At 40.6% G+C, this 24699-nt stretch overlaps 1 protein-coding gene across 5 annotated transcripts in view; it reads left to right on the forward strand.

The window, feature by feature from the left end:
• Positions 1–24699, forward strand: part of LOC139732447 (filamin-A-like) — a 189353-nt gene that overhangs the window by 26062 nt on the left and 138592 nt on the right. For 3 of the 5 annotated variants that reach the window (XM_071643307.1, XM_071643305.1, XM_071643310.1), the window contains exon 2: positions 11850–11926. In XM_071643307.1, coding sequence (XP_071499408.1) covers positions 11903–11926 — 24 coding nt within the window. In that variant the 5' untranslated portion in view covers positions 11850–11902. Of the gene's footprint in view, positions 1–11849; positions 11927–15221; positions 15427–24699 lie in introns of those variants that run through there. The other 2 variants (XM_071643306.1, XM_071643309.1) reach the window with 2 other exon arrangements.

Here is a 24699-nt window from a genome sequence, read left to right on the forward strand (position 1 = left end):
GGGAAGTGATAAGGAAATGTATCGATGAAATAGACTTGCTATAGCAAATATCGATTGATGCTACAAGCTCGTATTTTATATCGTAATTTCGTGAGAGATTACGTCATATATGAGATCCCGCTAGTGCGCGCGCCACTCAATTCGTTAGTCGCCGCCATCTTGCTAACACGCGAATTTCTGTGCTCGGAAAATTCGCCGGAATTGCACTTGAATATTCAAGTTTTCGTTCGAGTTGGATCGACGTAATAGCGAAAGTTACCTCTACGGGAGGTTTTGCCAGGTTTTTTTCTGGTTTTAACGATCATTCTTCAGCTGAACAGCAACGGAATTTATGTCTTCGACCAACGTTCCAAACGTGGGCGGCGCAGCCGCACCACCGCTGCTGACAGCAGTCGCGTCCCCGGCAGCCACCGGCGGGGGTCGCGGAGACCAGCACGCACAAGAGTGCAAGCAGAAAACTGCGACAGCCAAAGGTAAAACGCCTACTAGAGCCGGCAAGGCAGGTACTAGTAATAGTACTACTACAACAAGCAGTGCTAACCCTAGCGGTAGTACCGGTGCAAACAAAACAGTGAAACCACCTGCCAAACTGGCCTCTAAAGTTTCAACTTTGGAAGATAGACTCGGCAAGCTTGAAGGCCAATTAGCTGTGGTTGTTCAATTTGTGGAGGCACAGTCGGCAAAGCAGACACCAGCCCGTGAAGGCGGTGGCAATGGAAAGAGTATCAGGACTCGTTCTGAATACTCCCCTTCAGACTCGGCAGATACTGACTGCCATTATGATGATGAATATGCGGCACCATTTCTGGGCCGAGATATGGATGAAAACTCTGTGATTATCCAACCAGGTCAAGGGGATAGTCGTGATGACAAATTTGATATTGAAGAAGGCGAAGTTCCCCCTTCTGTAGTGGAGAAAGTGCCAAACATTGCAGCCAAATTTGCTGTGGCTGAGGAAGTTGGTCCCCCCATTGACCCAGAAATTGCTAAGTCTACAGCCTACCTTCTGACCCACCAGCTCGAGCCCAAAGTGGTAGATGAAACGATCACTAAATACCCCATTCCCAGCAACTGTGAGCTGGTGGATGTGCCGAAAGTCAACCAAAGAATCTGGAATGGGCTACCTGCCTTTTCAAAGACACGAGACCTCAAATTTCAGAGACTCCAAAAGAATCTCACGAGAGGCATCAATGCCTACATACATACAGTGTCGGCACAGGATATCACTGAACAGCAACAAGATGCACTAGCACTTCTGTGCAGTGCGAATTTCGAGCTAAATTCCTTGCGTAAGGAATTCATGAAACCAGACATTGGTTATCAATTCCAGCATCTCTGCAAGCCCTCTACCCCGGTCTCCAAATTCCTTTTTGGTGACGACCTGGGAAGGCAAATGAAAGACATAAGAGATGAACAAAAAGCAACTGAGGGTGTCCTCAGGAGTGAGCATAGCAGACAATACAAAAAGCAGCGTTTCAGCCCATATGACTATGGCAGGAGTGCATATGGCAAGGGCAGGAGCAAGATTACATCAGGAAGCTCAAATTTGCCCCAACAGTACCGCGACGCGGGCTGGACTACTTCTCGTGCAAGTACAAGTGATGTCACTAGGCCTACAGGTGCAAAAGGACCGTGGACTGGAGCTACCAGCCATGCTTTTTTAGGCCAGCGCCCCAAGGGGAGGGGGAAGCCGTCGGCTCCCCACACCTTCACACATCCCAGCCAGCACCAACCGCACTGCGGCAGCAAGCAGGGCTCAGGGATGAAGAGAGCACGATAACCTCCAGTTCAACTGACGAGGTAAACATGACATCTGATTCTAGTGATTATGCAAAGCTATGTCATAATAATGTAGAACCTATGGTAGGAGGTCGACTGAAGCAATTCCTCCCAAAGTGGCGCAAAATTACTTCAGACCCACATGTGCTAAATGCTGTAAGTGGCTACAGGCTTGAATTCAGTAAAGAGATGGGTGCACCATCTAGAACTAAACCCCCTTACCTTTTTCGGTGTAATAAAGCCGAAGAGGCTGATATTGATCTTGAAATTTCTAAACTCCATGACAAGGGAGTAATCGAACCGTGCCAGATGGAAACTGGAGAATTCGTGTCTAATATTTTTACACGGCCTAAAAAAGACGGGGGTACACGCGTTATCCTAGACCTGTCTGATCTCAACAAATATCTCCAGTACCAGCATTTTAAGATGGAAAATATCCATACTGCTATTGAACTCATTTCAGAAAATAGCTTCTTAGCTTCAGTCGACCTTCGGGACGCGTACTATACAGTACCTGTGCACCCAACACACAGGAAGTTCTTAAAGTTCTCCTGGAAAAATCAACTTTGGCAATTCAAAGTACTGCCTAATGGCCTGAGCACGGCGCCAAGGTTATTCACTAAACTACTGAAACCTGTATTTACATTACTGAGAGAGCAAGGGCATGTAGTAATTGGATACCTTGACGATGTACTCATTATTGGAGAAAGTGAGAATCAAACATTGCAAACGGTTTTTGAAACCACTAGCATCCTTGCACAACTTGGGTTCTTGGTACACCCAGAAAAATCAGTACTATGCCCCACTCAAGAAATACAATTTCTTGGTTTCATTCTCAATACTCGGGCCATGACAATTCGACTGCCTTAGTGATAACAAATCAGAGGAAATACAGTCCTTGTGCAATGAACTTATGCAAATGGCAAACCCCAGTATCAGGCAGGTGGCTAGAATTATCGGGAAAATGGTAGCATCATTTCCCGCAGTCCAGTATGGACAGCTCTATTACAGGGCTTTAGAAAGGGACAAAATCAAAGCACTCAAAATGAATAAGGGGCATTTTGACAGAAAAATGAGCCTATCTTTGGAAGCAAAACAAGAGCTGCAATGGTGGACAGACAATGTGCAGTCTACTTTCTCACCCTTACGACACCCTAAACCTATGCTCGAATTGTGCACGGATGCCAGTGGCAAAGGCTGGGGGGCATCTGATCATACCACCCATACAGGGGGTAGATGGAATGAAGACGAGCTGCAAAAAGCCAGGGAGAATAAGATTAATTATCTGGAGACCCTGGCTGCTGGCATGGGACTCAAGTCCTTCTGTTCTAATTCACAAAACATTCATGTTTTGTTACGGCTAGATAACAGTACTGCTGTTGCGTACATTAACAACATGGGAGGCATTAAATCCCTTGACTGTGATCGGGCAGCCCAAGAGATTTGGCAGTGGTGCGAAACTCGTAAAATTTGGGTCACTGCAGCACACTTGCCAGGAAAGCTGAATGTGGAGGCAGATCGCATGTCTAGAATTTTCAATGACCGCACAGAATGGATGCTTGACCGCACAGTTTTCCAAGAAATAACTTCACGTTTTGGGACACCAGAAATAGACCTATTTGCCTCCAGACTTAACAAGCAGGTAGAGAACTATGTCACATGGTTGCCCGACCCACATGCCAAGGCTGTTGATGCCTTTACTCTCGATTGGGGAAAGTGGTACTTTTACGCATTTCCTCCTTTCTGCTTAGTTGCTAAGTGCATTCAAAAAATCAAATCTGATAATGCAACTGGGATACTAGTAGTCCCAAAATGGCCAAGCCAGCCATGGTTTCCTCTCCTAAACAGGATGATGAATGAGGAACCACTTGTTATTCATAGGAGTGAATCCTTACTAACATTGCCAGTTTCTAACACTCCTCACCCACTAAACACTCAGATTGATCTTCTTGCTTGCAGGTTCTGTGCAAGCCCTTCAGAGATGCGGGATTGAATGCACGTATAACTGCTGTAATGGCCTCCTCTTGGAGAAAAGGGACTAAAAAACAGTATGCAGTGTACATAAACAAATGGAAAGCATTTTGTGACAAAAAATGCAGCAACTACTTGTACTCGGATGTTCAAGCTATCCTGGAATTCCTGAGTGACATTTTCTTCGATAAAGGGGCAGGTTACAGTGTCATAAACTTAGCACGGAGTGCTCTATCTTCATTTGTGATTCTTCGAGATACTATGTTTACAGTTGGAAACCATCCCTTTATCCAGAGGTTTATGAAGGGAGTCTTTCAGCTACGCCCACCCAAGCCTAGATACATGGAAATGTGGGACGTTAACCTTGTTTTCAATTTTCTTCGTTCTTGGTCCCCAGCGCACATTTTGGACCTGAAAAAATTGACGCTTAAATTGTGTGTGATTATTGCATTAATCTCAGCACAAAGGATTCAATCATTACACTATCTAAGCTTGGATGGTATGGTGTTAAGAGATAATGCAGTCACCTTTCACCTTCATGATCTCCTAAAACAGAGCAAGCCTGGAAATTACTCACACAGTGTCAAGCTCCAGGCATACCCGCCAGACAGGAGACTTTGTGTAGTCAGGTACTTGCAGGAATACATCAGCAGGACCCGCAGAATCAGAGCTAGTGAACGGTACCTTTTTGTTAGCTACAAGAAACCGTATCACAGGGTATCATCTCAAACAATCGCTCGCTGGATTAAGGAGGTTTTGGAGGCTGCGGGTATTGATACAGAGATCTACAAGGCGCACTCTACTCGGGCAGCGTCTACCTCCGCAGCCAATAAGGGAAATTTCCCAGTATCTAAAATACTTGCGCAAGCCGGTTGGGCCAACGAAAGAACCTTTCGCAAGTACTACAACAAGCCCTGTCCTGCTGAGAAAACCTTTGTAGAAACAATTATCAAAAAATAGACTGTGAAGCCCTAAGATTTGGGCAGACATGTCTTGAACTGCCTGAACTTGTGAACTCTTGGAGACACAATATCTCTGCAGCATTCAACCTGAATGAGATTTGCAATGGAACCTCTTGTAAGGTATGCTTCCTACCCCTTTTCGGGGGGGTTGCCTCGAGAATGTAACCACTGGCTTTGAAATCTCATATATGACGTAATCTCTCACGAAATTACGATATAAAATGGAAGATTAAACGAGAACTTACCGTTTGAAGTTTAATATTAATTTTATGAGTAATTGGAGGGTGAGATTACGTCCCACCTCACCCTCCCCCAAATTTCAAACGGTAACTTAATCTCTCGTTATCTTCCTGCATCAGTGGTCACATTCTTGCTTCTAATATTGAGTGGCGCGCGCACTAGCGGGATCTCATATATGACGTAATCTCACCCTCCAATTACTCATAAAATTAATATTAAACTTCAAACGGTAAGTTCTCGTTTAATCTTCCATTTTTTTAACCGTTGACTTCCACTTTTTTTCCCAAATCTTTCCCACATCTGTATTTCTCTCTCTTTCTCACTCACTCTTGTTTATTCAGAGAGACAGGCAATTAATATTTGTTTTGTATTTATAACAGTTTGATTTGTTAACACCACATCTATGGTGTAAATGTTGAGAAATATAGCACCTGAACAAGAAAGAAGTCCGAAAAGTACATCATTGTATGTTCAAAAAGTACAACGCTTTCAGAAATACACGACATACAAGTATGTAGAATACTTGAATATGAATTCAACTTTACATAGTTATAGAGATTTATTATTTTCCCAACTTTATAGCAATTAAAGAAGTAAAAAATTACGGAAATTACATGTTAATATCAAACAGGCATAAATCACTGCCCCAACCCACTCGATGTAAAATGCATTCTCGTATACCGCGATATTTCTTGAAGGATTATTTCTTTCTTTGATTAATATGATGAAGAATGAATCTTACATGTCGCTATGAGTCTTTCATATTTCTTTCGAGCCGCTGTTGTGACGAGAAAACTTGGATAACGTTACCATTATGGAACTATATAGCTCAATGGTTATCATTCTGCGTTTCCCCGTGCCGGTGTGACCTTGATTGGCCTAACTCAAACAAGAGAGGGAGACATGCAGACGAGGAATCTGTATGGTCGCATGCTCGCCACGCATCCGCCTAGTCCAATCTGCCAAATACCTTGTCATGAACTTCTCCATTCTAAGTTTATCTTTTGAGCATTTTGATTTGTCAAACGATTTATAAAGCTTATGTGCTTGGACAACAGAGTTAATTACGATGATATTGAATCAGGAACATTCGATCACATTCCATAAATTGTGATGCACCTCCATGAGGTATGCCGTCACAGAGTATTCCAATCTCGTCACCACTCAACTATGAAATGGGCGTGGTCAATGTGTTTGCTGGAAGCCTCGTTCTCTGTATTTCTTATTGGAATGGTAATGGTTTCCATGGAAAATCTGTCAACACAGTGATGTTTTGTAATAAAGCAAATGTACCATGTGGATTTGGCGAGTCCCTCTTTTTCATTTATGTTTAACAATATTCTTTCCTATCGATGAGTAATGTCCTTCCTTGCTTATGTCTATGTGATTGTAATGAAGAACATAGGCTAGAGACATACCGATGCCGATGTAAATCAAAGCAAGAAGGCAACATCTTCACCCTAAGGATTAGAGATGGAATATGTGTACTTGAATGTCAAACATTTATGCTAAACGAGAGGGGAAAGGAGAGATGATGTCAGTTGGCGGTCATTTGATGACGTCACAAAGCAACTATTACACTACGGCACTGGAAGCGTAGAGCTCAATGGGGGAGGGGTGGGGCTGGGGTGGGGCTGCGACAGGGAACCGCATAATTGCCATTAGCTCGTTAATGTTTTGTGTCGAGCCGATCTTGCATACCGGGAATTTACCAATCCAGCGGGCGAGGTCGCAAGGGTCCGAAGAGCAAAGAATACGGCGACCTCTTGCGGTGGGATTGTGAAGGCTTCTGTAAGTAGAGCGCCACACGAGAGAAGGGACACTTCAAGTTACGCATTTATGTAATTTATCACACTTCCATGACCTACTAACGATAAAAGTAGAAATGAAAGGGAAAACAGCTATCACTGAGGTAGATGCTTCTTTGGTGTGTGTACGAGGTTTTGTAGGTAAGCGAGAACCTGTCAGTAAGAAAGATGCATCTAGTCGAGTGGGCCATGATGATACAATTTGCGATGATTTCATCGTAGCTTCGATTACAAAATCAGCGAGAAATACTTCACAACAATAAAGTAATGTACAGACCAAATACTACACGAAAGAGTATTAGAATATTCAAAATGAAATTTAAAGCATATAGAAATTTCTTACAGAAGCAGATGCATGATAGACCCTACATGAATAGAATAACTCAATGCTTGTTTTTTAATGAATGACTTAACAAAAGTCTTAATTCATAACGAGATAAACTTTGAAATTTATGGGAACCAACTAAAAGCGATGTTTGTAAATAAAGAACTTATACAAGCACTACTCAATATGTACTGTCTGATTGAATGAGAAAAGAATGCAAATTATGACAAGAAGAATTCATACTGACTGACATTAACGATATGTAAAGTCTGATAATGTAAGGACCTGATTTGTGTTTGTCATTCATGCATATACCTCGCAGCTCCTCCCATCATTGTACGCTTGTCGTAGGTCTGCAATACAATCCGGATAATGATATGGCATATAGCCCGTCAGTCAGATAGAATATCTGCACTTTCCGCGTAGTCTCTGTCCAGCTGTCTATAAAGAAAAATCCATACTGGATTGTCTATTTCAAATTCGCATCATCCAAGCGAATGGGAGGTACTAGGCTCGCCTTGTACCTCCTCGATCCAATAATTATAACCATCCTTGTGCTGATTTTATTTTGAAAGCGTGATGTGGTGAGAGAATGTGTCTCATCCAGTGGATAAATCCTATAAATTATAACAAAAATTCTGTATTTTCAGACGCCTTGTAATAGATAGCGACTGAAGTGAAGGCCAGTGACTCGAGCAGAAGACCTTTATCGTCTGCGATGCTCTCATTGACCGAATTAGAAAGTGATATGGGTCTGGGTGCCTCTGATCGCTATGGGACACGGCTTCTTGGAAAGCCGTCGCACATGTGCGAATGGCGAATGCAAAATAATGGTAGTCGCTGTCATTGTCAGTCCTCGACAATCTATTTTTAGCCGGCCACTCCCTTCCAATTTCAGTAAAATCTTTGTTTCTTGATGGGAATTACAATACAGAAGAGCACGCTAACAACGTAAAGTAAAACAACTATAATGTTATCTAGTAGTCTAAGATACTCTTTTTTCACAATTATTAGAAATGTGTTATCGCCTGTAGTATTCATAATGATTCCTGTCATATTATGGACATTAGCACGTAATGACTTCAAAGGAGTGATTCCTATCAATTGATCTGTGCTACTTTAACACCACAAGAAGCTGCGTATTTATAATTATCTCCCTGATACTAGAAAGTACTTACAACGCACTGTTCAATGCTGGTGAAGTACAGTAATTTGGACTAAACGTGTAAATCAAAGGAAAGGTGCCATTATCGAGAGACGAAGAAATGAGATGTTGAGTAAGCCATATCTACAGAAAGAAACTTAGGCCAATTATGACAAGAATTGCGATACTGCGATACAGACATATACATTCTCTGGAAAGATAAGTGTTGTGACCAGCGTCATGACGATGTTGTATAATAATTGGATATACATTAGTTCGTGTTCCCCCTACAAATAATATATAATTAAATTATCCCATTGACTTTGGACCTTAAGCTAGAAAGCGCTGTGCCCACTCTGCACTTGATCTTAGGGTCTACGTTTCGAGCCTTGTCATGATCTTTTGTGTCCTGGTCGAGTTGGGCACTTTATTTTCAACCTTTCCCGAATCAAGGTGTATTATGACAGATCCCAGAAGGGTGCTTTGATGCATCATGGATGCGCCAAAGAGATTGTAAGTTTTGTGACCGATTTCGGTGACCGGATGATACAACGTTGAAGGTCTCTGAACGTTGTTGGCACATTGACATGTTGGGCAGGCAGGAGACACACAGTATAACAAAATTGAATTCATTAGCGTAGAATAGATATCATTACTTCTGGATTTATTATAGGCCCCAAGCATGTCTTACCGACCAAAGCCATAACATGCTGACCTTGTTAAGTTCCACAATACGCCGTCATTCAATACTTCCAATGACTTCATTTATAGACATCCATCGAGAATGATGAGTTCGTATGTGAATCCTATACATACCCGAAAAGGTCGCAAGACCCCCTAATGACGTCCTGAAACCGTCGAGGATTGAGCAGGGAGGGTCTCTCTTCCACCTCCCTGGATCGAGCGTGGGCTGGGGGTCACGTGAGAGTCAAACCTTTGTTCCGTTCGTGTCATGGCGTTAACTGGAATTCTCTGACACAAATCCTATGCAAAACATCGTTGCAGACAGCGAAGGAAGAGGAATAATGTGGAATGCATTTAAACATGAAAACATCACAAATGTTATGGGCTTAACGGAGTAACGAGATATCCTGTTTTTGAAGGGTGCTGGCTCTCCCTACTTCCACTCCAAGCACGTTATTCAAACATATGGCATTTAGATCATGATTCCAATGCTCTGTAAAGGAGCTTGCGAGACTGGTGGCATGAGGTGAATGCACTTTCTGAGTGTCTCTGCTCTCGCCAGCTGACGTTTCATTCTGCGCTTTGATCCCTTTAGCGCGAATTCTGTCGATTACTTACAGGTTGATATGATGGTTTATATGAAACATGAAATTCTACCCTCGAAACAAATCAGTAAATGAAACGGACGTTGTGACTCAGGGAGAATTATAATCATATGAAGAAAATCATTACACGAATGTAATGAAGCTATAGTGACAGCTTTGCTTGAGGCTAGAGTCAGACAGTGTTCAATGACGTATGATATCATTTAGATTGAGATGCAGCGGTATAACGACAATCAACCTTGAAGGAAAGGAGCACATGCCTGTGCGCATGGCTCGTGGATGAGGTCCTTGGAGGTAGTTCAAGCTATCTATTATTACCACCCGGGGGAACAAAGGGGATGGACTCCCTGAATTAGATGGCTTTGTAAGTACACATCGGACGATTAATGTACACCACGTTGCATCCACTTGTGGTCTACATAAAATCAGGTTGTCATTGTAATCAGAAGACCATGAAAAGTTTGACTGGACTATATAAAAAAATAGTTTAATAAAAGAAATCAATGATGATAATGATTATTGTCTTATTAAACGACATCAGTCTCTTCAGTGTAGCACTGGCTACCACCGAATGCCCTGTTATAATCGTTACATCGTACAGCACGGCTGGATGTTCATTTTCACAATCTGGGTGTAGAGGGACATCGTGATTAAAATGTTCGGTCAGACAATGACGTGTAGACACCAGAGGGGATTCGAACTCAGAACCTCTCGACTAAGAGTCCTTAGCTTCAAAGGGAAATTCCGGTCCAGTTAAAAGTCAGTTTTATAAGAAAGAGTAACATTGTATGAGCACACCAGCGAAAATTTGAACGAAATCAAATCGTGCGGACGTTAAGGTCCACTCAAGAGGTACAGTACTTGCGTAGATTTGACACAGATTCAACTTCCTCCATAACCACAGGGGATCTCCCCTGTCCTCCGACCACGCCCATTCCCGTTCAGACCTATCTTTCGGCCATAACTGAGGGGCTTCCAAAATAAGAAGAAAAAATGATTCGATAGGTTATGCAAGGAGCCAGGTGCATTGCTACGTTTTTGCGCATAAACTATTGTTCGCTGAAGCCCCCAGTTATGGCTGACAATAGACATTAACAGGCCCATACTCACCCTGTTCTTTTTACACTGCCCCTTGCAGTGTCATTAACTTAAGTTGTCTGATTTTTATACATAGATGGTAAAATATCAGTTAAAAGGAAAGCGACATGGTCACTGAAAGAAACGCAAGTGTATGCTCGTTTTTAGGATGGCTTATAATGTCACGAAATGAAATTCATTGATATGCTCGTTTGATAGATTTCTATGATCTGTTGTAATAGGTATATACAATTTCAGTAGTTCTTGAGTCAAATAGAGGTCTTGCTCTTAAATCTTGATGAAAAATTGGACAAATGATTATTTTCAATCAATGTACGAAGAGAAAGACAACATTTAAAACAAATTGGGAGTACCAAAAGTCAGATGAATCGTTTTGAACTTCTGGTAAACCGAATGACAGTCTCTGTACAGAAAATAAACGAATAACGGCTGGTGTTAGATATTATGATAGTCTTTAGAAGCGAACAAAAATAAAATAATGAAGACTATCGCTTTGTCGGAGTTAAAAGTAAACTGTAAACGTTGCATACTTAAAGAAATTATGCGTGGTAAAGCCTTTATATACACCGGTACACATTATATTTATTTCTTTATTTATCTATTTATTGATTTATTAAGTCTTCTTTAAAAGCAGGGTAGTCCCATTCAGTGCCACAAAGGCCTGCTTTACAAGGGAGCCCTGCGTTGATATACATTATACATTACATGTGAACACAATAAAAAACAAGAGCAAAACGAACATAGATATGATACAGCTAAAGAACTATCGGTTCGTAAGAACATAAAACATATCAGAAAGAACATAAAACGAGCGGAGAAAATAGATATCTGAATTTTAATATTCATAGCTAGTGCAAAGGGTTCATATCAAATGAGAGATTGATGTTGGCGTACACGATTCTTAAATGTTTGCAATGAGGAGGCTGTTTGAATAAAAATGGGTAACTCATTAAAGGATTTGCTTGCAGCATATGTGAAGTTGTTTTTCATTGTTTTGCTGTTTTATCAGAGAAGTCCGCTAATCAAACTTTGTTAATGTGTTATGATAATCATCTCAAATACACTAGAAAACTTTGGAAGTTTTTCTCACGTGGCAATCTTTCACATGATTCTTAAAAAAAGAAGAAGCCGTGATTACACAAAGAAACTGGGAACAATGTGATAGAATAGCAGGAACGTCAGGACAACCGATGTTAACGCACATTTCTTTTTGCTTTGTCTCTTCTTTTGCAGAACAGTCTGTACATCAGTTCGTCAAATAAGAGGATAAGACACAAACAGGAACAATGTCGGTCTACAGGAGAAAGTTGGTAAGTGTTCAGAAACAGTCACATGTGACTGTAGCAAACAATATTTGCACCTTAAAGGGATGGTATAGTTTTTTTGTTGAGATGGGGATTCAGGTGTTAACTCTTTGCGAGATAATTAGAAACCACTACAATTCTAAGAGGAATTAAAAGTCTATTGATGAAAATCTATTTTTGATATGACTGGGATATCCAATAAAAGATGGACCCCATCTTTTATTAGGACCACTGTTTTTTACCTAACGTTTGGATATCTCAGCTATTTCAAAGCCGATTTTCATCAATTTAACTTTCAATTCTCTTAGAATTGCAAGCTCTTTAATATTTCATATAAGCGGTTTCTAATCATCTCGCAAAAAGGTAAAATCTGAATCCACATCTCAGCTAAAACCATATCATCCCTTGAAGTGAAATGTTTTATTAGTTTTTAATTAAATGGAAATTCCCCTTTATTTTTCATTCGACTTTGATGTGCAATTTTCATATTTAACAACTTTCTTATATATCTCCTTCTGTCAAGTATCACTAAAATGTTCAGTGTTCCATCTGATTTCACTCGTTAGCTAGAGCAGACGTGGAAGGCACTGTGACCGAGCCCCAGGTTTTCGACAACCACTATAGCTGGTCGGTAGTTTGATGTCAATGGTCGTGGCAACCTTTTTGGATATGTTTCGGCTAGCACCTCTGCAACTAATTAAATATGATTGACTGGACATTAAATGTTGCAGACTTCCTCAAAACAAAACATAACAAAAAACAAATAAGCAAACAAGAAAGGAAGCAAACAAATAAACAAAAACTAAACAAAACAAATACAAATGCCACCGTAATCATACTAAAATAACGAAATAATATATTGACAAGCACTCGCCATCCGTCACAAGACAATCGACATCGACAACCCTCCTTTGACGCCCGAAGACCCTACAGTTTGGGGACAGATTGAGGGAAAAGCTTAGAGGACTTTGTTCCTCCAGCAGTCGTCAGCTAGTGGAATAGCGCGAATATTTAAGGCAGTCCATGCACACCTGTCTCAGTATGGCGATGGTCAAAGGGTTGTCAGTGGCATTTCATTAGTCTTTTTATTACCACTTGTCACTGATCGGCAACTTATCACATGACACTTGTTGTGCCAGTTGCCGACATCATCCCAGTGGAACTTCATCACTCACCAACACCCAGCAAACTTTTCTACAACCAATCGTCTTTTTTCTTTTCTCCTAAAGGAAGTGGAATGGGTGACCAGCCGTTTTTGTCTTTTGTTGCATCTATGATTATATGCCTTTCTTTCTTCCTGTTTTCCTCCATTCAACCAAGAAATTGACCTTCGATATGAATCTTGCTTATATTTGCTTCTACAATTGGAGTGCTCGTTCCGAATTACAATTTCCGAAAAGTTTGGAAACGGAAATGTTCGCAAAGAAGCTAAGATACCCAATGTCATATTTGTCTTAATTTTGCTATTCAATCGTGGCAAATGTACACAAAAACTGCATGTTTGTATTCTTAGGCAATGTAATTTCATACATTTGGCCTACACTTTCACACATCAAAAGAACACACGAGCTCAGAGAACGTAGACATCAGAGATCTCCTCCCTGTTCGTCAACATACGACGGACGTGTTCCAGGCGTTGTTTTGTCTGGAAGTCAGATACACCATTTAATAACACGGGTTCACCAGGTACCAATATTATTCCCAAGTGTCCGGAAAGGAAACTTTCATTGCAAACAGTTATGTCTCGTATTTTTTTAGGGAGGTTTTTCTTCTTCTTTGTTTAAAAAAACATAAGAAAAAGTTGTTTTACGAGCACTGTGAAAAAAAAAGGTCAAATGTGATCGGGAGTGGTGAAGTTTGTTAGAACTTCATCTGCTTCAAAAAGCACGTACGCGTCGTCCGATATGGAACATGTGGCAGCTGAGGTGCAGGTTGGTATGGCTTGTACAGTGTACTTGGAACACGACATTTAACCTTGGATGCAACCACTTCATACATGTATTTCGAATGACTGAGAAAGCTATGCTAGTAATATTTGAAACTCGAATACTCCGCCGTGGGTTTGTTGGTTTATTCTTCGTCACACTCATGCCAAAGGCACTGCTGTATAGCATCGCTTGCATTCCGCATACATTATCTGTCTTTTCTGAGACTAGTCTACTGTCGCAGACATTTGTCATTATGATTCCTTACACTGCAAGAATTAATTGATTATATTTTACGAGCATCACACGCCAGCAGCCATGCAACACATACAATTCCAGACTATAGCGTCATATTAATGACGGTTTTTTTTAGGATTTCTATAGTTCTCCCAAATCTTTGTGTAAACGATCATGTTTTTGGTTCTGTTATGACGATGACAAAAACAAATCTAACGAAGCATAATGTTTTATTGGATTTAATTTATTACAATTTCGAAGGAGAATGCATAGTTGAAATGTAGAGCATAAATCGTGAAGATACAGAAATTGGTTGCTGACGATGATGTTTTGCTTATGGTGGATTTTATCGCCAATTTCGCACTCTTGCGGGGTATATCGATGTATGATATGGTTGATTCGGCGTCACGTAAAATTATTTGAAAACACTTGCGCTTTTGTTGTTTATTTGAGAGAACAAAACCGGCAACCACTTTCTTTGGTTCACCGTCAGCCCACGTATGAATCAATAAACCACAAAACTTTTTGTAAAAGTCGAGTTATGGTTCTCAATTTCAAAACTGCAGATATCACTGTAGAGGAGAAAGTGAACAAGATACTTTTCTAATTTACTATATACGTTAAAGCATTTTGTATTCATCGTTGAGTTCTTTCAAGACGTGCAGTCTTCCTCAGCTAGCTATATTCCCGCTCGGCACAAATTCATTACCCAGACTAGTCACATTTCTCCAAGTACTATTTCATGATGTAATAGGTCAGCAGCCAATCCCCCAAAATCGCTAGGCCCATTCCATGCATACGCCTTGGCATTTTAGCATCCATATCCGGCATTACACGTCTTTTCATAGAGCTTTACAGAGAAATTATTGAAAGTATAAACGAAAGTCACAGCGCATCAACAACGCCATCGCCAAGGGAACTGGAGATCGTTTTCTTACAAGTCTCCGCTCTTTCTGCGACGCCACGGTACGCTCCCCGTCCAGCTCCAAAGCTTGCCGCCTCACATGCGTGCGCGTTCCGTGGGAGTCACCCTGTAAATATAATGTGCGTACTGCAGTCCACTTCAGGCTCGTTCAGTGTGGCACTTTGAAATCTCCTACCAGTAATTCCGAGTCGGCCCTTTCACTCCAGGCTTTGCTTGGCAGACGACACGTCCAGGAGAGAGCTCTCGTGGCTGATCAGCACGCCAAATTTCCACTTTCTTTGACCAGCGGTGCCGTTTTCGTTGAGCTGTGCGACATTAAGACTTTCTGAGAGCATACAAGGAATTTTCGTTCCTATCCAGAACGCTTCCTGTAGAATTGCATTGACGCCCACTTTGGGTATCTCTTTTATTTCTTCAAGGTAAGAGCCGTTTCAGTTAGCATTCTTGTGTTTTAATACTCAAAACATTGACTTGTGATTATTGATTCTTTGGTCGCATGTGAAAGCTGTCAGTACGCACACATGTTATATTACACACGCACACACGCACGCACACGCACACACACACACACACACACATAAAGACTTTTGTGACTTATCATCAAAATCTATAAAGTGCCAATGGCGGCAAATCACCTCATATTTCCTGTGCTGTAGCAATTTAAAACGACTTTACGTTCAAATATGTATTGGTTTACGACTGCTACGATCTTTACTGACGGTACAGAAGGAAATGTGCCCTTATGTGTTGGGTGGATGAAGGCTGTAGGCCTAATATTGAAAGAGTAATACGATACCCTATTGAAAAGGGTTTTATATTTTATGGTGGCTTGTATGTTAATGACATTGAACGATTCGCAATATTATTGTTTTGGGGTGTGTGTGTGTGTGTCTGAGTTTACGTCTTCTATAGGCTTATGCGCGTGAATTACCTTCATACACGTTTATCCATATCTAGTTTGGGTTCATGCACAGTTTCCGTCGGATTGTGTGTACGTGTTTCTGAGTGTGATTTGAGTAATTTGTTATGTGAATGTATACTTTTTGTGACCGATCCATGTAAAGTTTGCATCATACATTTTGCCTTAAAAGAAAGATATCTTCTTGGTGACGCATCACAAGAAGTGGAAAAGTTGATCACAATTCGAGCGGAATAAGCAACAGTGGACAACTATCATGACAACTAGAATGTTAGTCATGGACTGACATATCGTTATGCGGACATCTGAAGTAGCCGCCACGGCATTGTGACGTCATTCTCAGAGTATCAGGGCACTTTGTTTGGAACAGAAATATCACTTATTCACTATTCAATCGACGAAATCGTTTTCTCTGTGACTCGTTACAGATCATTCTTTCATATCGTCCCACCTGAAGAAATTCAATATCTTACATAAATTTTGAATTTTGAGTTTTTACTCAATTTTGAACGAGCCAATGAGGAGTAAGTTGCAAGATGCGGTGGTCACGTGACAGCGATGGCTATTTAAGAAACGCAAATGAGGCGCCAAACTCCCTTTACAATCAAAGCACAAATTCAAATGATTATGTCTTTCTCATTATCAGTGCGATTTCATTCAAGTTTTTAACTGTTCAACTTTTTCTTTGCTGTTCTTGTTCAAAACAGTTTTCTCTTTCGAAGTAATTTCTTCCAGTAAAGGCAATCTCCATATCGGTAGAGCATCACATTCAAAGTGGTGTCGTTCCAAGTTGTCAGTGATATTCCCGAGAGATTTTTAGATATCTATAGAGAGATCGCTTTAATGTATATATCTCTCGTCATCTGATTGTCACGTCACAAAGAAAACAGTTCTCTTATATAAACCTCTGAGAATAGATATTGTCTGCATAAGGGGTCTAATCCCGTCGAAACTGAGAATAGACACATGCTTGCACGTATTCTGTGCAGGCATGACCTGTCGAGGAATTACATTTGAAGCAATGTCATACAACAAGCTGCCCTACCTGCACATGAACACCTTACTTACCACTCTGTAGTTGATGCCGATCATTAGTCATGTAATTTGTTGTCAATTTATGTTTGTTATTCTACCAGCTGGTTGCGGGGGAAAAACTCAACTCAGCCACTTAAAAAAACATTAATTCAGACAATACACTGTTTAATGGAGACATTCAGAAAGTAAAGCAAAGTCGTGTTGGTGAATAAGTCATTGTAGCCTTAGTCATTATTGTTGTGTGATGGACTGACTTCGGTTATGTTGTTGCACTCTCTTTGTGTTTTTTCACTTCAAACTTCACACTGACAAATATTTCATTCATGTTTTCCCAAAGCCTTTGTCTCTTCGTCCACACTTTCCTTTGTCACACAGAAAGTGACTCATCTTGACACACGTGCTTAGTCGTAGATCCTTCTTATAAACGAGTCTTCAGAGATGCGTTTATGTCTGTGTATGTTTGTCTGTGTGTGTGTGTGCGTGTGCGTGTGTGTGTGCGTGTGTGTGTTTGTGTGTGTTTGTGTGTGTGTGTGTGTGTGTGTGTGTGTGTGTGTGTGTGTGTGTTTCTGTCCATGTCTTTCTGTGTTCTGTCCACTGCTTATCTCTCTCACATTTGCTCAGCTGTTGGATCACGATGTATTTGGGCTTCGTGTGGGATTATCCGCGAGCATACCCGAGGCGTGAATCAGAGAAAAATCCCGATGATGACGTCACACTTTCATCTCACCTTGTCTCATCCCTGCTATCTCCCCAGCCCACTATCACGAATTCCTCTAAAGCGATGCTGTCGACATTGTGTGAATGATGCGTCAAGTCAACTAAATCCATCTGTCAAAATATTTCATATCAATTCATATTCAGCTCATGTTAGTTTCTTTTTACTTAACTTTCAGCGACGCGATTCCCACCATTGCCATGGCATCCACTAAGCCTACAAAGGCCAACAGATTTTCCTTATGAATATATCAATTTTTGAAAACATTAATCGTAATGAAAATTTATTCCTATACGTAAGCATGTTAACTGTAATATTTCATTATTGCATGAGGTATATGGTACTCATGTGGTATTCCTGCGTGCATATTTTACATGTGTGTGCAGATTGTTCTTGTTTGTGTGGGTTTTATGTGTGGTCTGAGCTTTCAGATTTCAGACATGGAATATGTTGGTGTGAATTACGTGCTTTTTGGGCCCAAGCCAGTGGAGGTTACCTCTGAGAATTGTAACAACGTCGACATCGCGAAAGCCAATGATATCGCTTTCGACTGAAATTTGACGCTAAGCTATTTCGTCGAGCGTCAAACTTCATAAAAACAAGTAGTGCCAGGGAAGTCTCGTATACTCAACGGTTCAAGCAGAAGGTGATATTCAGGGATAGGATTGTAGACTTTCTTTTCAAAATATTTTCAAATCATTCATTATTTTCGAAGTAACAGATATTGGATGCCTTGTGATACAGAGACACATCCAGCCGCTGCAAACAACAAACGCGAGCGCTTACATGTCTGGTAACGTGATATATTTCTCATTATAACATGGTGTTTATCTACCATATACCCTCAGAAGCTGCACACACACACACACACACACACACACACACACACACACACACAATCTGCATCATTTGCACTCTTTCCTTTCCTATCAGTCAAATCAAATAAAACATACATCCCTATGTAAGTATATGTTCAAGTTGAAGTGGATTTTGATGGTATAACGTGACTGTCGATCCAGAGTAGATCAAGAAACACTGTAGTAATATATGACGTAATGATCCTGTTACGTTTATGATAAGTGAATTTAAGGTAATAAGAAAATCTACCATGTTAATAATACCTTTTAGTCAATTAGACTCAAGAAAAGATGATTTTGGTGTGTGATATCGTTTTTATTATGACTTAGGCCTATAACCTTACATTTTATGCAACGAAGGTCACTTAGGATAAGCGCGCAAAATCATGAGTACAGATCCATTGTGACATTCCTTGAAAATATGGAGACCAATATTGTGATTATATCTTTTAGGGAAGGTATCCCAAATTTCATCATTTTTGTTTTCTACAGGATGCACTGGTTTTTGTATTTGAAAAAAAAAATGCCCTCATGGAAAAATGCAGCTGTGGTGAATGACGTAAACACGGAATAATTAAGGAAATGGGGTGGGGGTGGGGGTGTTACATAACGTAATGAATGCGACTTTGTCTTTGTACTTTTGAAAGTAGCCACGAACTCGCTCAAGATGTGATCAGAGCCAAAGGCTATGTGGGGATGGGGATTTGGAGTTGATGCATGTTGGTGGAGGGATGACGAGGTGACAGCACTCGTCCACACGTCTCGGTTCCGCCATGTTGTCCTAACCGCTTTCCGTACGTCTGAGCAAATATCGGCGGTATTTTTAGTCGACGCTCTCGGTATTTATACGGTGTTCACTCCGTCTCTCGTTCTTCGTGTGTCTTTTTTTCGAAGACTGTCTGTGACGTCACACAAGGGAGACCTGGGTAGTGTTTGCACTTTAAAGCTCGCTTCATCCAAGAATCACTGCTTCACTGTAAGAGGAACAAGATCATTTTCATATGAATTGTAAATTATATGGGAAATGGTATTTTAGTGGGTTGCTTTAATTATTATTGTTTTCAATATCGTGTTGATTAGGAGACATACTTACGGATGTGAAGATAAATTACCCTGGTTAATCCGGGTAGGCCTACTTACAAGTGGAGAATGATTGATGCCAAGGAAATGCTGGCATGACGGTATATCAAGCTAATGCACTTCAAGGGAAAGTGGCCGTAAATATGATTCCCGGTGATTTACGCGAATTCCCCGGGAGCTGTCCCAAAAGTGTGACGTGCTCACATTCCTAGACACAGTTGGGAGCGTTACCCTTCACTATCGATGTGAAAGTATCGCCACGATTCATCACAGTATCGCCGTAAGGAATGCCTTTTCCATGTTATTAGGGGGGAATAGGAGCAACGACTGACATTTTCTGCTCCCAAAGCTCGATCTGTTCAAGATTACCGCCGTACCACTGTAATTTAACACGAATACATATGAAAGGCACGAATATTTCATTACTAATGCGCAATGATGAAATTGATGGTAATGATATTATATTGTCCAGGTAGGTGCTTTGTTATGGTCATTATGGCTTTAGTGGAAGAGTATGACTTTTTTCAGATTTCAGATCTCGAAATCAAAACAGCTTGTATTTTGAAGTACGTCACTTCTCGACGTACCCCATTACTACAGTTGCAAAATCCAGTGTCATCGGGAAGGTGGAGATTAAAAATTGTCTCGAACCCAGTGCGCCTCAGGTTATAGAGAGAGGTCAACGGAGTTGATCCTCGTGAGGTTGTTTGTTCGCATTCTTTTCACTTTTAGTACAACTACAAGATATTATGGAAATCTCAATAGGTATTAAGTTGTTAATCTGTCTCGCGTTTCCGCTCTATTTTCTTTCTTTTTCCCCTCTTTTCATTTCTTTTGCTCGTCGTTCCTTTTTTGTTTCTCCCTCCCTTAGTTTTCCTCCCTTTTCCTTCTTTTTTCTGCTTTCTTTCTTTCTGTCGTCGTCTTGCTTCCTTGCTAATTTCCTGTCTTTTCCTCCATAGATCGTCTTCATTCTATTCATCTCACCTGTCTTAAGGAAAATTCCAGACGATTTTCATAATGTCACATCATGTAGTACATAAATCGATAGTACTATGTGCCACGTATAGATTTGTGGAATAACAATCGTGGTTCTTGAGCAGATAAACCAATACTCTGAAAAATCCAAAACAAATTACACTAAACAAGGATGATACATATGACTCTCATTTGATACCACTTGTTGTCAACTGTGTAGCATCCAATCATGTATTCTTATTTGAAGCTGTTACGTCATCATCCTTGCTCACTGTGATTTGTTATGAATTTTGAAATTATTCTTATTCTTTTATCGCAATCACTATAAATTCTGTAACTCTGTACCCAGTATATCCAACTTAAAGATGTTCAACAAAAGTCTAAAAATCTTCTGGAGTTCTCCTTTAACAGCAAGAACTACCGTGTGTAGGAAACCACACACTGACTGTAGGACTCGGAGGTTTTAATGGTTGGTATCACTTGCGGCGACACGCCTCTTTCTGATGCGCTGCCGAATGCAGTACGTGCTAAGCGTGCTACCGCTATCCAGACTCAGCTGCGGTCCGCTCATCTGCGGTGCTCAATTTGACCACTCCACAGGAGGCGCACTGTTCGAATGGGTGCACCCACCCGCCGGCGCCCCTCCCACTCCAATAAGCATTTCTCATTATTTCGTCGCGGTGATATCGCTCTATTTCTGTCCTTCCCTATATTTAGGAATGATGTCGATTAACTCTTTGCGTCTCGTATTTTGCCATGTCACGCGCCACCCGTTGATACGAGGCCAGATGTATGCCATATTGACAAAGGTCGAGGAGGTCAAATAGTTAAAATATTTTACTTAGTCCATACCTTATCGAGATAAATCTTTAAAGTCAAATGTCAAATATATACTGTGTATCGTCTATTACCTTTTGATGGGTGAAAATGTATGATTGAGTGGAATTGAATTGAATTCCCCACAATCATTAAGGCATGCTTGCGGGAGCTGAACTAAAAAAAAATACAGTTTTGAAAGAATTCCCATAACATTAAGTATACGAGGCCTCAACGGAAGTTCCGAAAGTCATTACTATTTTTCCCCCATAACTGTGCAGTGTAGCACGTGATCAGATATGCTGTTTGTCCATTGCTGAAATCGAATGAGACTGAAAAAGTATTCATTATAGTTGGTCTCCCATTCGATAGTTTCCTCCACCAAGGGATCAACGGATTATTATGTTCACACGAGAAACACTTGATATCATACCCAATTCATAGTTTGGAATTTCGCCCTCTACTGCCAAACTACATGTATGCAAGCATCGACACTGTTATGGTCTGTTTGCTATGAGTTTTAAGACTTCTGCGCGTTTACGTAAGTTTACTTGCCTGCTTTATTTATGTGTGCTTGTGTGATCTATGCGAGCCTGTATGTATTATGATGTTGTTGTTTCAGTTTCAATTTCTCAAGAAGAGGGAAGTGTCGAGGAAATGGTGTCTTTGTATTTTACACAATCTTCTCCCAAAACATCCATTTTGTGTTGATGATAATAACAATGAAATATAACCAACAAACATCGCTATCCTTACAACATCTATGAAACTATTCTCATGAAATGCTTTCAATGGTCCCAAAAGTCGTATTATTCAAGTCTTTACAGATTCGTAGAGTTTCATTTCGCTTCAAGAATTTTCACACATTCCTCAAATTACATCACGATCTGATGATGACGTATGACGGTTGCCATGGCAAGCTGGTCTGACACATATACCCATAGTATTCACTTTGAGGTTGAATCTTACATGTCCTGTCTTTCATCATCTGTAACTGTCACATAAAAAACAGACGCAAAGGACAGAACAAAACTAAAGCAAGATCTGGAATGTCAGAGAAGTAAAAAAGGCCTTCCTTTGCAGAGATGGGTTTAGAGAGATAGCTATGGGGTCACTTATGTATCATTTTTTTTTTTCAATTACACACGGGAAAGGGCTTTCTTCTTTTGATTCGTGATTTTTCATGAATGTTCAGGGAGACATTTGATTTTAGTTTAGCTGCCAAGTGAGTGTTCTGTTGCAAATGTAATCTTGCTTCAGGCAGTGGGCTTGTCTAGCCCCGTGTTTATTGTTCGTAATGGTGCTTGGTGTTCCTTAAAAGGATGGTATAGTCTGGTTGAGATGGGACTTCAAGTTTCCAGCTTTTATTTGTGAGATAGTAAGAAACCAGAAATATGAAAGAGCATAATTCTGAGAGGACTTCAAAGTTATTTGATGAAAATTGGTTTTGAAATGGCCGAGATATCCCAACAAATTGATACTAGTAAAAAGTGGGGCCCAACTTTTATCAGGATCACTTTGTTTTACTTTGTTTTTGGAAATCTCAGCCATTTCAAAACTGATTTTCCTCAAATAAACTATCAATTCCTATTTGAATGGCATGCTCTTTAACATTCATAGAGTGGTTTGTAGGTATCTCAGTTAAAAAGTTAAAAGTTGAATCGTCATCTCAACCAATACTATACCATTCCTTTAAGGCCATGGATATCTTAGTAAAATTCCGTATACATGTTGATACCGGTATTTCATATTTCTATGTAATGTATCTTCTGTTATATTGTATCTCATATTTTTGTAAGCCTGTTTAAAAGCTATGGTATACTGGTCAAACTGTATAGCTGACGTCATCTTCCTAACGCCATCCTTCCCATAGAAAAGTCCGTGCCCCTGTACTATCATTCCATCTCGAGATCGGTCAGTCAGAAATGAATAAATATTATGCCATGTTGTCTTTAGGCAAATTAGGCTGATTCTAACGTAATCATCACCGAATCCAAAGTTATTCCTTGCGTATAAAACACTTTATTGCATCTTCTGTTAAAGGCGCTGAGCCGGTGGAAGAAGATGTGTTGCCCCTTGTTTATCAAAAAGTTTTTACCCTGCTCGCACGTTTAAATGCGCAGTAACTAAAACAACAATAGCAAGACATGTACCGGAAGTAAAACCTACGATCCACGGATGTGGTTCCTGGTTATAGTGACACTCCTATAACAGACGATCTTCGGAAGTTCTGAAAAAGTATTTAGACCAAGAGTTCAGTCAAGTCATTCTTTCAGTGGCGACAGCAAACCGTAAACAACCAATACCGTAAACCAAAATAGGGTCCTAATTCTCATTGATGTCCTATTCCATTGCTTGAAGAAAGAGTCGCTTGCACCCATCCCAACTTTTCGTGCTGTCAATTCCCGTTTGTAATCATGTCCGCTGCATTATGATTCAGTTTGTATGTGGAGAGGAATCTATTTGTGTATATCATGATAAGTTTCTAATAATTTCGGCCGATCTATAGGGCCTAAGCTTGTCGCCAAATGAATGTCACCACAGCGTCAAATGAGTTTTAGAGTTTTAGTTTTCTTTGTCTGTTGTATATTTTTTTTCTCCTACCTCCCAAGTGTAAGATGGATATATTTCTGTGAAGCGCTGTGATACATGTTCACTCATTGTAAGAGCGCTATATGAATACCAATATTGTATTGTATTATATAGAATGGAAAAAAACTCAGTTTGAGTATGCATAATCGTACAATGACATAATATTTCCTTCGCTCATCTTTGCCTGATGCTGACTACAATCTCTGCCTGTACGCTGCCGGTTTGCGTATCTTTGACACATTCCATAAGGACGAATTTGGTCCTATTTGTGGGTATAAATACATAGGTTCTGTCGTTTTACTGCACGGTAATGCACGATGTAGACTTCGTATGCGTGCAAGTGCAGTATTAGCGAGTGTATACTAGTAAGGCGCACGTTTTAGCGGCGGGTGAACGGAGGTTACCCACATTCCAGTGTAAATTAGATATATTGGACCGCGACAACATTCCGATTCCGTTGGTAATAACATACCGATCTCTGGCAACGGTCATCGTGATGGTACAGAAGGCATCCCGATTCGGAGATCGACCCGGGGTGACTGGTTTTAGGGACCGACACCGGTCCCAACTCCTTTCGATATGTCGTTTATGTTTCCTCCCTATCCAGGCTGACTATAACATTTTCAGTGGCATTGAGCAACATCGAAATCAGGGAATATATTACATCGATCAAAATGAAGACAGACTAAAAGTATGTTTATGT

The sequence above is a fragment of the Diadema antillarum genome, unplaced genomic scaffold (assembly GCF_040938485.1).
Source record: "Diadema antillarum isolate AM-2024a unplaced genomic scaffold, OU_Dant_1.0 seq00000423_RagTag, whole genome shotgun sequence".
In the NCBI taxonomy this organism is placed as follows: Eukaryota; Metazoa; Echinodermata; class Echinoidea; order Diadematoida; family Diadematidae; genus Diadema; species Diadema antillarum.